Genomic DNA, 17,571 nt, shown 5'->3' on the forward strand with positions numbered 1-17,571 from the left:
ATCCTGGATTAGTTCCCCTTGGTTTTGACAAAACTTGACATCCAACAATAAACTGTTATAATTTACTTTGATGGCCTCAAATATTTTGTTTACCAATTAGAATAACTTATTTAAACTTTTCTGATTACCTTGTTAAGCAAAATAACTAGATTTGATTTCCCTGGTTTTTTTGCTAGATTTTTCTCCCCTTATTATTTTGTCAAGCAATAAAACTACATTTGTCCCCCCTGGTAAAAATATTAAATAATATCACTTAATACTAATATAAAACAAGCAAATTCTTTGAATTTATATCCCCCGCCGAGTACTGGTTATTATTAACACAACAACTGAAGACATAAGGCTTTATTTATATATTAATCATGGCATAAACAGTAATATTCTTTGAACTTGATAAATATTCAGGGCAATAACAGAGCCATAACTTTGTGTTAAATAGTAAAATCTGGAAATGCCAATGAGATGTATGCATACTACATAACTAATCAAGCGCCATATTAATCTGAGTTATAAGTATCTGACTGGAACAAGGCGACTATATGCAAATCTCCTCTTAGTATCCCATAAAGTTTCATTAAATTCCAGCCAGTAGTAGCAGAGAAGTAGCGAGGAAACAAATATTTTTCTATATGGATACTGCATAACTAATCAAGGGCCATAACTCTGAGTTAAAGTGTCTGACCGGAACAAGCCGACGATATGCGCATCTCCTCTTGGTATTGAAGGTTCCCATAAAGTTTCATTGAATTCCAGCCAGTAGTTGCAGAGAAGTAGTGCGGAAACGATTTTTACTCTATATGCATACTATATAACTAATCAAGGGCCACAACTCTGAGTTAAAGGGTCTGACCGGAACAAGCCGACTATATGCGCATCTCCTCTTGATATTGATGATTCCCATAAAGTTTCGTTGAATTCCAGCCAGTAGTTGCAGAGAACTACTCCGGAAACGATTTTTACTCCATATGCATATTGCATAACTAATCAAGGGCCATAACTCTGAGTTAAAGTGTCTGACCAGAACAAGCAGACGATATGCGCATCTCCTCTTGGTATTAAAGGTTCCCATAAAGTTTCGTTGAATTCCAGTCAGTAGTTGCAGAGAAGTAGCGCGGAAACGATTTTTACTCCATATGCATACTGCATAACTAATCAAGGGCCATAACTCTGAGTTAAAGTGTCTGACCGGAACAAGCCGAGGATATGCACATCTCCTCTTGATATTGATGATTCCCATAAAGTTTCGTTGAATTCCAGCCAGTAGTTGCAGTCAGAACTACTCCGGAAACGAAATTCGGACGGACGGACAACGCCAAAACTATATCCCCCTCCCGATTTCATTGGCGGGGGATAACAACAGACATTATAAAAATCAGTAATCAGTCACCTGCCTGTCTGATAAACTAAGGCCTAGAACTTAAATATCCCTAAAACAAAGACACATGATGATTATCTCCTTTTTTTGTAAATGCTTTCTAACAAAATATTAAAATTGGCCTTTCCTTAGATAATGTGACATTATTCTGCAACATCCTTGTACAATTCTTCTTCCTGTATGTCAAGACAGGTTATTATTTACACTCCCTTTTTCATGTAAGATCAAACTTTCAGGGAACCAATAAAAAAAAAAGGGAAGTCTGATCCGTTGTTGCAATTTAGGATAAAATTTGCAATCAACTAATAGTAAATCTCAGCTCTAAAACCAGTCTTGGTATTTATTTAAAATGTCAGTTCGTCACAGAAACCTGACAGGAAACAGACTAAAAGAAAAAGCATTATTTCAGATGAAAACACATTTAAGAAATTGTTTCTAAATCATCTGCTAAAGGGATTTATTTCAGCTTCAACATTTTGAAAGAATAAGGAGTAATGAAGTCAAACCTTAAAAAGTTTATTGTTCTTTAAATTGTATCAAGAGATGTTGAGTCAACAAGTTTTTTAAGTGAAGGAAGAGAACTCTCTTTGCCTTAAAAAGTATCAATATTTAAAGTAAATGACTTTAATCAAATGCAATAAACAGATTGGTTTTTTTTTTAAAGAAATGAAACCTATTCCAAGATCGACAACACACTCAACTACTCTCAATGCTAGCTAGATTATAGTATTATAACAAAATCCATAAAGGAATTTTAATAACCATTAATATTTCAAAATAAAAAATTGATATTTCAACATGAAAACATTGTGACTGAATAAGGTAAAGTAGAATGGACATAAATCTTTCAATACAAAGAATCAACTTAAGACTTTGCAGAGTAGTTTGAAAGAATAGAAAACTTGCTACATTTTTTAAAGAGGCCCAATTTTGTCAATATATGGGACAGTCTGATAAAATTACAATGATATATAAAGTGTGTATAAAGTCTCAATCAAAAACAAAATGTCAATTTTTCGGGAAAAAAAAATCACGGTAAAAAGGGGTATAACTTGTGACATCAAAAGTTTAAAGTGGCATTATGTAAGTGTCAATGTACAAAGACATTATCTTTTCTACACTTTGATTGACATGTACAATTATGTCTTATAGAACCTTATTATTAGATGTCCTCTCATTTTGATGTATTTACACTGGCTTTTAGCCATTTTTCGGACATCTTTGATTGATGTTTGTTATTCTCATTTCAAGTAATCAAAATCTTATATTGGACGAAAAACAGGACAAAGCAAACAGAAATTGTCCTGATGTGTTACTTTATTGTGTTTAAAACCAGACTGATTGGTCCAGAAGAACAGTTCATTCTAAGTCAAGTGAAAAAAAACCCCAACATCATAAAGTCCTCTCTAATTAGGTCCATGTAATATCCTAAGCTCTCAAGTACTTGAAGATGTCAATTTGTAACCCCTTAACAGACAATTGACACAGAATAATCATGCCCTGTACTTAAAAAAAAAGCCAGAAAATGTCCTTCTGTCCATTTTCAGGACTGTTATATGAATACTGGATATCATGAACATTGGATATCATGAACACTGGATATCAAGAACATTAGATATCATGAACACTGGATATTATGAATATTGGATATCATGAACGCTGGATCAATCGGTGGCATTATGCTTAATTCTTTTTGCATATGATTTTTTTTCATTTCATTCAATTCTATCAGTGTATTATTTTTAGAATCTGTCTTAATAGAAATTTATATAATTTTACATTTACTCAAAATAACATGCATGTAACCGAAAAATTGGCGGGTACACACTGGCATCATTTCTGGAATCCCTTCTGCCACTTCACTTTTTATTCCAACTGACGTCAATGCCGATTTTTTTTTATAAATAAATGGACTAAAATACAAACTTTGACTAAATAAATACAATAAAAAAATAAATTGTTTTAACAGATTTTTGGCAGTTGGCTATATGACTTTAGGTGCTATAATATAATGTATTGGCAACTTTGAGAGACAGTTCAAATTTTGAACAACATATTTATGGAACAAAATGTGATTTACATTCAATGTTTGCTTCACACACAGTATGACTCATCGTTTAAATTGCCAGAACATTTCTATTTAAATATGCTTATATCATTTATTTTTCTACAAAATTAGGTAAAATATTCTTCTGAATCTGTGCTATGGAGTTTGTTTTGTTTAATGAATTTTGTTCAGTTTTGAAATAAACAATTTTCAAATGGATTTGGAATATTGAAATGCTATGCATGCTGTGTAAAATTGCATGTCACAGTAAACCTCGCCCCTTTTTGGTCTTTCACATTTTTTTTTCCACATTTTACAGAGCATAACAAATCCTTGCCAAGTCTTTAGAACAAACATGTTATAAAGTCATTCTCTATTGTATGATATTATGAATAATAAAGCGCCATTTTCCCTTAATCCAATGATGTCACGAATACCTCTATCTAAACTGTTTCATGCAAATTTATTAATATAAGATAATTTATGTATCAGCACAATGTTAGACAACTTAATTAGCAGACACATTTAGTCAATATGCTGTTCTCTAAATTCCCTTCAATATGTCTTAAGATAACACACACCCAAACATTGTAACAAAAAAAAAGTTCAAAATTTAAAGGCACATTCCATATTATTTTTTTAATACTTTAGAAATGTCAAACATAATTATGTGTTTAAATAATGGAGAAAGAGCATGTAAGATGTTGACAACAAAAAAAGTTGCGCAAATGTGCAGTAATGTATCGTTAAAGTAAGCAAAATGTAAACAAAGTAGTATTTTGACTTCCATACAAAATACTAATTCACTATAATTATAAATGCAAAAGATAATCATGTATATAACAAATGAGTATGTTTTTGGAAACAAGATAGCAAGATACCAAAAATAAACTTTTATTTTTTGAAATAAAAAAGATAGCATTTCTGAGGCATAATAGGCCTTTAATTTACATAAATCTGTAACTGCATCTTTAGGATAATGCCAGTTTCGCATAAACAAATGTTTTTTTCATACAGGCCAACCAGTCTGATGATATAATCTTCATAAATTAATGGCATCATGATAATCATCAAATGATTTTGTTATCATTTTATCTTAATTACTTTAAGATATTTACTCTCACTTGCTCAGCAGAACTGTTATCACTTCTGAACAGTTCTGAAGAGTACTTAATATGGATAAATGAGGACTTCAGTAAGTGTTTTAGGAGACTGTTACCCTTGTGAAATGTTTCTGGAAATATTGTTAAACATGGAAAAAAAAAGTTGTAAAATGTTTCTGTTTTGATTGTTAATACATAGAGAGAAAAAATACTAAGGCTATTGACAATATGAATTCTATTTTTACTACCTCCTTCAGAAAATATAACTTTAAATTATGATACCTGCCATTATAATAAATTGATTTACATTTTTTTTGTTTTCAGATTGAAGAGCTTGCCAGGTTTGCAGCAGACTATAAAATCATCCGATTCACAAGGAGCTTGCAATAACTCCATCAAAATGCTTGGATTATACATAAAAACTGATTGCAGATATAGAAAGAGAATATCAAGATAGCCAATGCACACACAAGCTTTGCAACAAATTTCAAGATAATAAAAATGTATGTTGATAAATATTTATCCCTGCCAGGAGCAGGTGTTTCTGAACCTCAAAGCAGTGCAAATATATCAAATTTTACAGACATACACACAATTTCTTATCCAAACGGGACCATCTACAGAAATGGATCACTGTACGAGTATTATGACTATAATGATTATTTCTATCACTTAAACGACAGTTACAATGGTTCCTATGACCACTGTGCGCATGAAATTGATTGGAAAAGCATTATGAACCAAGTGCCGGGCTACGAGATATGCATGCATATTTTACTGCCAATAATCTGTACCATCGGCATTGTGGGAATAATTCTAACGGTCATTGTGCTAAGTCGTAAAACTATGTCCACATCTACCAACAGTTATTTAATATCTCTCGCAATGTCGGACCTAGCCTTTTTACTCATTATGGCTGCCAGTTTTATTGAGACAAAACTGACAAAAGAGGTACATTACCATTATAGGGTAATCATGTCTTATGTAAATATATTGTTATGTGCATTCCTTTTTGGATCCGTTTGGCTGACAGTAATGCTGGCTATAGAAAGATACATTGCTATATGCCACCCACTGCGGGCTATGGGAATCTGTACAGTGATCAGGGCAAGGATTATAATTGTGTTAATATTCATCTGGTCATTCTTATTTCGGGTGCCAGAGTTTTTTAAGTTCAAACAGTATACATTTTATGACCACTGCATAGGTAAAGATGTGCCAGTTCTGGAACCAACGGATCTTGCGTTTAACGAAACATTTCGACACCTGTATTACTGGACAGACTGTTTCCTCTTGGTTGTGCTACCGTTTTCGTTACTTCTCTTCCTTAACGTCTGCCTGATACGAGAAATTCATAGATCGACAAACTATCTTCGTTATCACCTCGCCAGTGATTCCAACGTTCAGACCATCATTACCGGAGAGGAAATGAAAATAACAATGATGCTTATTAGCGTGGTTGTGGTATTCTTCATTTGCGAAGCACCGTATGTGATCTTGCTTGTGGGAAAACGTCTCAATCCAGACAAACATTTCCAGCATTTGTACTTAATAACAAATATAACAGTATTGCTCCTTGCACTTCGATCCTCTTTCAATTTTATCTTATATTGTTGGTTTAGCGAGAAGTTCTGGAACACGTTTAAAAAGACTTTCTGTATGCCTCAGTGCTTTTTAACGCATGCACCTAACTGGTTGAGAATGAGAGTATGGAATAATAGTGATCGTGGACACAGCAACAACAATCGTAAGATATCTTATATAAATACAAAAGAAACAACTTGTTAGTTCTTTCAAAGGGATAATAATGGGTAGGTGGAATCCACCAGTATTATAAGCATCTAGCTATCACATACAATGATCAGCAATCACATTTGTGTTGTCTGACAATAATTGGCCATCACATTTGTGTTGTGAGACTATAATAGGCCATCACATTTGTGTTGTCTGACAATAATCAGCCATCACATTTGTGTTGTCTGACAATAATCAGCCATCACATTTGTGTTGTCTGACAATAATCAGCCATCACATTTGTGTTGTGAGACTATAATAGGCCATCACATTTGTGTTGTCTGACAATAATCAGCCATCACATTTGTGTTGTCTGACAATAATCAGCCATCACATTTGTGTTGTCTGACAATTATAAAATCGGCCGTCACATTTGTATAGCCTGACAACAATTTCATCTATTTGCTGATGTACAATTCAAACCTAAATTCAAATACATTTGTACAATCACACTGTAGGGAGGGGGGGGGGACCTATAAATGCCTATCAACTTAAGATTCAGTAAGTAAAACAGTTGACTAGATAGGTTATTAAACGGTGCAATTTTATGCCAAGAAATAACTTGGATATTATCTTTAAATCCAATATGAATTAACCATAGATCATATTGACAAATTTGTCCCAGACATCTAATTTAAACAAAAAAAAATATAATGGTATGAGCATTTGATTAAAATAATGAAATTTAAATTTTAAAACTCTTGAACACAAAAATAAAGAATGTGCCCAACTTCCTGGAACGAAAGACCCTGAGAAAAAAATTTCCTTTTTTTTTTCTCCAATAGATAGCTCAATAACAATCAATGGTTACTTACTAAGAATTAATTCTGACTAAATTTTAATAATTTATAATAAAACTTAATAACAATTAATGCTGGCGATTCAGAAAGAGTTAATTTTTATTCAAATGCAATTAAACGTATTTAATTAAAGACCTGAATGATAACTTAATAACTGTGTAACAATCACTAGTAATCTTTATAACAATAGAACAGTTCTGTTCTGTTCTGTTTATAACAATTAAATTCATTTAAATAAATACAATCTTTACAACAATTAAATTCATTTAAATAAATACAATCTTTATAACAATTAAATTCATTTAAATAACCTTTATAGGTATGTTTAGTTCATATTACTGTAATATTACAATATTCAAACTGAAAGTACGATAAATCAAATTACGTATTATACAATTCAATGAAAGTATTTTGTTATCATTGTTTGTAAAAACTTAGGTTTCCACAGACTTTATTACTGACTAAAGATTCAATTTTGATTTCAAAAAGCTTAGAAACTTATAAAATTAAACTGTTTGAAAAGTTGAGGATAAAAATCATCAAAGAAATGCTAGGTTAAAGTAATTCATTTCTAATATATTTCCTCCTAGATCATATGAGAAAATAAAATTACTGTTTTTGCTTTTTATATTGATCTTACTACCCAGGGAAAAGAGCTGCCTGCCATCTCCATAAATAAAACCACTCAGCGTTTTGATAAATCTATAAATAGAATCTATGGTACAAATATAAACACATTGGAATTCCAAATTTGTCTCTGCGTTTAAGAGAGATTTAGATACCGAAATTTCTAAAAAAAAGTAGTAATAATATATGAATCTATATTGACAGCAAAACATCATTCCTTTTCTTTAGAAATTCAAAGTGTGTTGAAGATATTATAAAATCGAAGGTATTATAAAATCGAAAGTATTATAAAATCGAAGGTATTATAAAAGCAGCATTTTTTAATTTAATTTAAAATAATTTTGATTAAAGCTAAAATGACCAGAGGAAAATTGTTTGTGCAATAAGGTTTCTAGTAAAATAACCACTAACATTGCTAAGGTTTTCTTAAATAACAAAAATATTTTACTCTAACAAAAATCGTCTAATTAGGTTTTGATGCATAATTCAAATGTATTTCTCAGTACAAATTAAACCATTTATAGCTTAAATTTCAAAGAATTAATTAGTAAGAAAATGATTTTTTTCTATTTTACATAAATTTAACATCTGAGTAACTTAAGCTTCACAAAACTTAACAAAATTTACGGAAATTTCAAAACTGGAATATTACTCTGAATTGCTCTCAATTAAAGAAGACTTTACAGAAACGACTCTTTAAATTTCTTCTCAGTTTATCATCAAACTTGATAGAGAAATAGGCAAATTTCAAAGCAGATTTATGATTGATAGTTTGTTATTACAATAAAGGTGTTATTTATCAAAATTGTCAAAAGTAGGATTTTGATTGTTTTATAGAGTAAAAATATTATGACAGAATAAAGAATACTTATAAACTCTTACTAAGATAAATAAATTATCTTAAATAGGCCCGTCCATCTTTCAGTATTGACAAAACCATTTATCAATCTACACCGAAAATTTCGAAATATTTACTGATTAAATAGCGGACAGTGCAGACCATGATCAGAACACATGGAATTGCCTGTATTAGCCGCATCATCAGGAAGAATTAGTTTTAAAGGGACTCCACTGAGGTATAAAAGCCTAAAAACATAACATTTGAATTTCTTACATACATGAGCTGGGACACTTTAAACAGAAATATATAAGATAGTTAAGAAATATACTTTGAAATAAATTGAAAATCATATTTTTATGCTTTTCTTAGCCCGTTTTGAGTGAAAAGCGTTTTAACGTCTTTCATTTTGTGTCATTATTTGCAATTTGAATAATTATTCCGGAAAAACAAAGTGCGCTAATGATTTGAAATTTTGCACAGAGATAAGTGGTCTAAACCTACTCCAAATGGTCCTTTTATCTGGAAAAAATATTTTTAGTCCCATCATGTCATAAAACCTCACTGGATTCCCTTTAAGTGTTAAAAACAAACGCAATTTATATTGGTACAATTTTTTATCAGATAGCAGATCTTTGTCTGCACTGGTCACATGGGTAGAATCAGTTATACGATAGATACAAACACAATAGAAAAGGAAATTAAAGTAATGGACCAATAACATTGATAAGCCATTATATATCAGTGTATTTCACTCCAAGTTTCTAAATGATTTTTTTTTAAAACACATAATAAAGCTTTCCTACCATTTTTTATATTCAATATAATTTACATGTATATGTAATTAATCATTTTCAAAAAGTTATATAATTTCAATCAATTCAACCATGTTATTAACAGAAAAGAGCCAATCCCCACATTTTCATAAACATTAATTAGGGCAATGTGCTTATCTGATGTGTTGTTAATCAGATGTGTGTTTATCAGATTTATGTTTATCAGATTTATGTTTATCAGATTTGTGTTTATCAGATTTGTGTTTATCTGATGTAACAAATCCATAATAATGAGAGAATTATTCAATTAGAACAGTGTGTCAATCAATATGATATACATGTATCTAAATATTCAGTTAGTTCCCCCTAAATAGGAATTAAATTTGGAATTTTTCTTTGTAATGAAAGAGAACTATAATCAGCATTATATAGAAAAAGTGCTTTAAAAATGGCATAATTATCCCAATTATTTGTTTACATTGCTATCATTTTGTATATATTGAGTCATAAAACCTTCATTATTGAATTCTATGTAAATATCTATAATATGTGTGTATGGCACTTTATCATGGTATTTAATGTTTTTGTCCAGGTCAACTTACTTTATATTATTATAAGTTAAGTAAATAATTTGAAGCATGCTATAAGACAAGCATTTGTTTTTACTGAACTGTTTATATAAGCATCACTTTCGAAACTTGACTGCACCTAACTGCAACATAAGTCAAATCCACACACCAAGGTCAGGGCAGGGTCATAATGGTGGAAAAAAGAGCACTGCCAGGTAAATCTGGTGGCCAAAACAGCAAAACATATAATTATGTAATTTATAGAACTTGAGGGTCATATACTTACCAAGGTCAAGGTGTGGGATAGTGGGCAAAAGAGCACTGCCAGGTCAAACCTGTGGATTTGGTGCCAAATTGGTATAGAACCAGGCTGGCCTGAACATTTGACATTCTGTTCAGTCTGACCTGAGGCTCAATAATGTTGGTTGTTCAGTTTATTTTGATATTGAAATCCCCTAATTTACAAATGGACTGTTCAAAATTCAAAGCAGGGCAAGTCCATTACACAAAAAATCAGCAGGTTAAGGTAGACTTGCCTGCAATTTAATGCAAGTATTTAAAGAACTTATGCTACATCCAGTTTGTCATGGCTGTGTCATGTTAGAAGTCCTATATATACTCATATATACATTATTTATATTGTTACTTGTATTTTAAGAGTTTTTCTTTACTCGTCCCGGTGATATACTTAAAAAAAGTATCCATGTCTACTTTTTGTGCATGGGGATAGAATTTGAACAGCACAGAGGGCCTTATTATCAAGGCATGTACTGTTTAAAGATGATTAATCTATCAAAGTTAAATAAACTATCAAAATTTAGTAACATCATCAGGAAAGAAAGACAAAAGACAATTTCAGTTTAAAGCTGCTTTTTTCCTACCACACAGATTTTTATTAGATGATACTCAGTGCAATAAAATGGTGAAAAAATCATATTGAACTTTGGCTGAGGATGGATAATGTACTTTTAGACCAAAAGTTAACTGCCAAAATTACATTATGCTTTATAACTCTATACCTTAATCTTTTATGCATACAGATCTTGGTGGTCCCCACGGCAACCATTCCTACAGAATTGCATTTTGCGCAGCATAAATTAAATTAAATTGCATGCGAGCTAAACCAAAGAGTGCAGAGACTATAAGGACTAATGGTAAATTATTTTAAAGACTGATTGGTCATCTTTAACATTACTATAAATTCAATGAATTTCTCACTATATTCTTTTGTTATATTTTCAAAGTTCCTCCGATTGTTTATTATCTTGTTATTATGGTAGTATATTTGTTTATATTGTGTTGTGTTGTTTAGTTAGCCTTTGTGAAACAAAGAATTTATCAATATTATCAATACTTATGAAATAATTTGACCATGACCTTTAAAGCATAGGTCTGCAGAATAATTCTCTTTATTTCTGTATTTAGATATCTTACTTGTGGTAAGCCAAATATTTTTCATTATTGTTATGAATTTTGATTCCCCAACCTTTTTATTCAGTTTCATACCTTGATAATTATCAGGTATAATTTTAAGATATTATTTTCACCCCAATTGTGTGCATTTTTTCTTCTTCTTTTTTTTTATTTACATTTTTAATAATTGGATTTTTGCAGCCCCTAACAACTGCAATGACACTTTATATAATATGCTCTCAGGTGCTATCAATGTGCCCTACATGATGTGATATGGCACACATCTTGGTCACTGTGAACATTGTAAAAAAATATCACCCAAAACTCAGTTACTATGTTTATTTCAGTGCTTTTTTCTTTTCTTTTTTGTCCACCTGTGCACAAACTCTTTATCATAGATTGTCAAGACCTTAATTTCATGACAAAAAATATAAATGTACCATCACAATTTGCATAAACCACCTAATATGTAATGTTAATTGCAGGACAAAAACCATAATGGAATATAGATAAAAAAAGTTGCATTGACGGTTTATTATCATTTACGGCAAGGTAGAATAACCATGAGGCCCTAGCTTGTTAAAATGAAATATTGAAGGGAACTGGGAAAGCCTATTGAGCAAAGATGACATATATTAGGACAAATAAGGAAATAGGATGGCCCCGCTTAGTATTATAACATTTGAATTTTGTTATGACAGAAATCAAATATCCTTATATCTTAAATTCTTTCTTGTTGTAGCAACATGTTTTCTTGAGAAACTTTCATCAAAAAATCGTGTACAAAATAGATCATTGTGGGACTACATTATTGTTTTGTGATTATTGTTATAATTCTACTAGTGTAAGATTTATTTATTTTGTTGATATATGTGTTATATTATGTAAAGCTCCCGTGATGCCAAATATTGTTTTGTGCTAGAAAACAGTTGCTTGCTATTAAAGTGGTAAAAAAAACGCTAGCTTTTGTATTGTTGTTCTTTCCTTCTATTCTTTTTTTTTTCTCCTTTTGTAATATTAGCAGCTTTCAGTGGTGAATACAGGCTTCTGGTGTGGTCTATTTTGTAGCATAGAATTAACAGATGTCAGAATTTTCTTACTTGATTGACTTTTTTATAAGAAATTTCACCAATAACAAAAACCACTGTCACATGATCGTACAAGTTCTTCATTAGTATATGTCAGGGTGTTGTCCTCACGGCTGCTATCGTGCTGAATACTTACCAGTCTCAATACCTTATGAAGACTTGTCAATTGATCTTTCAATCTAAGGACAAAACTTTTCATCAGTTTAAGGAAAATTTCAAAATACCCGGTACATACTGACTGTATGTAGCCAACAGTGCAGATCATGACCAGAGGGCATAGATGATCTTGGTCTACAGACTGGTCGCAAGGGTAGATTAAGTCACCACGAAAAAGTTACCGGATAAAACAATATAAGTATGACAGTTCAATTAACAAGAGTGTCTAACAGGTTCAATTTTTGGTTTATGGATTAAAAATAACTTCATTCCATTCTACAACTTAGCAATTTCAATCTTTTAGAGCATAAGATGTCAGAGGTAATTTGACATCATTTTGTATACATGTATATTTATCCTTGTACAGTCTTATTAAAGCTGCATTAAATAAATATGTAACCATATTTTTCTGTCAGCTTAAAAACCGAGCATTCTATCGTTTCGTTAAAATTTTCAACAATATTGTTGTAAATCTCATTAAATATTGTTCATAAGTTATGAATATAAAAGGAAAACCCCACTGTAACACTTAAGTTCGTTACTATATATGAATTTTAACAAGCAAACTATAAAGACTATATTATTATCTTGTGTATGCGCTACATCACAGTGGTAAAATCAATTGTTAACATGTGGATCACAACAAATCTTAGATAATTCTTGTGCAAACAAACTTTTTAAAACAAACTTTTACTTTTATAGTTTCACGGTGCATTAGCTTTGTCTTTCACAAGAAAAGTAATCATCTCATAAAAAAGTCAAATTTGTATGAGAACATCCATAATATAATGCAGAAATAATAGTCAGTTAAATTTGGACTGCTGCTTCAAAATGTTTGTTGATTTTCCATTGATGTACGGATGACACAAAGGCAAAGTTTCTCAACTGCAAATAGAAATTGTACTTCTGATTTTGCCACAATGAGGTTGCAGAATTTTAGGCTTTTAAAACTCATTTTGGTTGTTTGGACACCAAAATTACTTTGGGAGTCAGTACAAAACACATTTAACTCTTTCTTTTTTTATGAAATTTATTTAATGCAGCTTTAAATATGTTGCACCCTAATACTTTTATAAATGTAAAACCTAAAGATTCATTTGTGTACCTAGCCTTACAAAAACTACATTTCAAACAACAGCAAAAGACTAAAGCAAAAGACTAACTACAGAATTAAGAAAATTAGGGGTTTTTTCCCAGCTAATGCAGGGGACAGTTAACAAACTTTTACAGTTACAACTTCAAAAATAAGTGCAACAGGCTGACCAATCTATTGTGACGTTTTAATAAGTGCACTGTGAAACTATAACGGTTAAAGTTTGTTTGTACCGGGGGATTAACTTGAAAAAACCCACATGAAAAGGGGCTCACTGTAGCCAGATAATAAGAGTAAAGTATATAATTATATGAAAGATTATTCTTATTAACTAATGGATGCATGGATTATTTCCAAACTTAGCATGGTCAAAAAAAAAAATATTGTTAGTCCAAATCGGGAGTTTTTCCTTTGATGAAACTTAAAACTGCTTAATCAAATTTGCTTTGGCCCCTATAAGGAACTAATTTCGCATTAAAAATTGAAATTTTTTTGGAAGATTCTTATATTATCCATCATCACGGTGCATATCCATATCAGTACCCTCTTTGGGAAATCTGCTGAAACGGTACCCTATTTGCACATACACAGGTCATTCTCTGCTAAAAACAAACCAGCGATGGATAACAATCCAGTAAAATTTCATTGTAATAAGGAAAGGAGGGATGACACTTAGAAAACATGTATACCACGGAACACTAGAATGTTTTATTTATGTGCTGATTTGTCATGTGCCTGTTTTTCATGTACTGCAACTTCACAATAAGCTACAAAAAATCGACAAGTCTTGTCTCGTCCATCACCTCGACATACTTTTCGGGCTGCAATGAACCTGTGGCTTGATTATATATGCATCATACATATTTAATATGTTCATTTACATATCATCATCAGACAAATGGCTGTATATTGTCAAAAATAAATGTAAAATTCATAAAAACACCCTACTTTCGGTTTTGCAGCGGCACGGGCTACCTCTCTTCATTTGGATTTTTATATCACAGGTACCCTCTCATTTTTTTTACACATAGGTACCTTCAAAGCACGACATATGCTTTTATTTGCGTTAATGCTTAAGTATGTAATATTTACATAAAAGTAAGAAATATAACATACGTAACGATTTAAGCAAATAAAAGCATATGTCGTGCTTTGAGGGTAACCTATGTGTAAAAAAAAATGAGAGGGTACCTGTGATACCAAAATTCAAATGAAGAGAGGTAGCCCGTGCCGCTGCAAAACCTAAAGTATGGTGTTTTTATGAATTTTACATTTATTTTTATTTATACTGCCATTTGTCCGAAGATGATATGTAAATGAACATATTAAATATGTATGATGCATATATAATCAAGCCACAGGTTCATTGCAGCCCGAAAAGTATGTTGAGGTGATGGACGAGGCAAGACTTGTCGATTTTTTGTAGCTTATTGTGAAGTTGCAGTACATGAAAAACGGGCACATGACAAATCGGCACATAAATAAAACATTCTAGTGTTATGTGGTATACATGTTTTCTAAGTGTCATCCCTCCTTTCCTTATTACAATGAAATTTTACTGGATTGTTATCCATCGCTGGTTTGTTTTTAGCAGAGAATGACCTGTGTATGTGCAAATAGGGTACTGTTTCAGCAGATTTCGCAAAGATGGTACTGATATGGATATGCACCGTGATCATGACCCTTTCCGAGTTCAATTTTTGTCAGTGTTTGCATATAAAAGTTCTTTATTAACTTCTCAACACTAATGGGATGCTATAAAACCTTAACTTTTAAAGTATAAGGGATTTTAGTATCAAAATACAAAAATTGAGCTACTAATACTGGTGGCAAAGGCTTATCACTTTGAGTTCCTGAGCAAGGTAAGGGTTAAAAGTTGTTTTTATCTTATTAAATTAATTTTCAGTTGTTGTTTTCATGGTCAGTATTTTAATTATAAAAAAACTAGATCTATTTGTCCCTTTAAATTAAATGCTAGTAGTTTTTTACTGTCACACATTATATAGGTAATTTAAATAGGTCATTAAGGCTTTCAGATATTTAGTGGTATCTGCCAATAGTGTTCCTGAAAAGGACTTATCCTGCTTCAATTTTTTGGAATTGTTCATCATATATATTTGTGATGTCAAGATGAAAATTTAAAGTTGATCAGCCAGCATCCTGGTCAGAGTGTATGGATGTGCAGCCTGGCCTGCCACTACACTGATGGCAAATTACTTTCACTTCCAAATTAAGGAATTAATAAATAAACTGTATCTTAAGCAATAGCATTTTGCCACTACATCAGCAATGTCAATATTTGTCATACTCATAATATTATAAAAAAGAGATTTTCTTTCTCTTTTTTTGCCAAATCATATACATGGACCATGATTTAATCATGCTGATATCATCATGTTTTTGTCAGTAATAAACAGTGCTAAAGAGTCTTATTGTGGCTCATGGTTTAAAATTTTTAACAGTCTTAAATGACCTTTACATGAATTTATGAAACTTTATCACTATTGTTTCTTTAAAATAATAGCATTCATGTAGTTATGATTTAAACACTACCCTTATTGATTGATCAGCTGTAAAATGAACACCATGTAGGACAGCTTATTATGTTGGTAGTTGCTAGTCCCTTTATATAATGTCCTACAATGTTTTGATTGGGTTTTAAAACACACCAACACAGTTTAGGTCACATGGCGATGTTCCAGCTTGTACTGGTGCTGGAGGACCTAATGTGCCCTTCCTTGCATTATTTCAGGCACGAAGGGGCACCTGAGTAGAACCACCAACGTACCATAAGCTAGCTGGATAGCTTCCTCATATGAAAGAATCCAGAGTGCCTGATGGGATTCAAACCCACAGAGGTGAGAGGCAAGTGATTTGAAGTCAACAGCCTTAACCCCTACATCCCACATTGTGATATAGGCATTCAATATGACAAAATATGTAAACGTGTCTTACAAAATAATATAATTATTCAGTTATGCTGATGTTAGTTAAACTGCAAACACTATGAACGATACTTGCTTTGGTCAGGCTTTAAGTTACAGTGATACTGTTAAGCTTATATGGCAATTTTCCAGCTTTCCTTTACTCCAGCATGTCTTGTCTTGTAATGAAGTAAAACCAAAGACCTTCCTTATAAACCAAAGAATCTGAACTCTCTGGCAAAATTTGAACCCACTGCAATTAAGGAGCACTAAAACAGACCTTAACCACTAAGCCAGCAAGACCTTGCAGGAAAAATCACTTTTGAACATTTGATCAACACCACATCATAAAACATGTACCTACTTTTAGATTAATTTATGGCATGAATTTTCGCTACTCTAAATTTGGAACAATCCTTAGGGTTTTGAAATCAAAATGCTTCATAAAATAGCAAACAGTGCAGTTCAAAACACAAGCCATTTTAATTCTTGTGTTCTTTTCTCCTCTATTGTCTGGAACTCAAATACATTACAATTTAATTTGTCATTTGCATATATCCCACACAAATGCATATTAACATTTACTTTTTCAGAACAATTTGGCAGCCGTTTTTATAGCCCATTGCACTCCTGACAACCAGAATTATTCTGATGTCTGCACAGTGAGGAATATAAACTTAAAAAGAAATAATGTCCTACATTTTCAAGAGCATAATTATACTTGAAGATTTAATTAAAAAATTCATTTCTAAATGTATGAATATCTTTTATAAAGCCAGATATTCAAGTTGGTATTAAGGCTCATAACAGTTTCAAAGATTTATATTTTGCATACTCATACCTAGAGGTGATTACATCCCTAGACTTAATTACTGCTATGGGCTGGAATCCATTCAGAGACTACTTTCATGTGAAGTTAGCTATCCAGTTAGCAAATGGGTGATTGACCAGTATTTCTCTGACTCAGG

General features: G+C 31.7%; 2 protein-coding genes across 2 annotated transcripts in view; one reads left to right on the forward strand and one right to left on the reverse strand.

Annotated features, from left to right (window-relative positions):
• LOC132744451 (stabilin-2-like) overlaps nucleotides 1-17,571 on the reverse strand; it is a 299,749-nt gene that overhangs the window by 126,704 nt on the left and 155,474 nt on the right. The window lies entirely within an intron of this gene.
• Nucleotides 1-17,571, forward strand: part of LOC132744442 (probable G-protein coupled receptor 139) — a 49,995-nt gene that overhangs the window by 29,001 nt on the left and 3,423 nt on the right. Inside the window, exon 2 of the mRNA XM_060733154.1 lies at nucleotides 4,850-6,272. Within this exon, the coding sequence (XP_060589137.1) occupies nucleotides 5,027-6,272 (1,246 nt within the window). The 5' untranslated portion in view covers nucleotides 4,850-5,026. The remainder of the gene's footprint in view (nucleotides 1-4,849; nucleotides 6,273-17,571) is intronic.

This window comes from Ruditapes philippinarum, unplaced genomic scaffold (assembly GCF_026571515.1).
Source record: "Ruditapes philippinarum isolate M1 unplaced genomic scaffold, ASM2657151v2 ctg1134_1_1_1_1, whole genome shotgun sequence".
NCBI classification, from domain to species: Eukaryota; Metazoa; Mollusca; class Bivalvia; order Venerida; family Veneridae; genus Ruditapes; species Ruditapes philippinarum.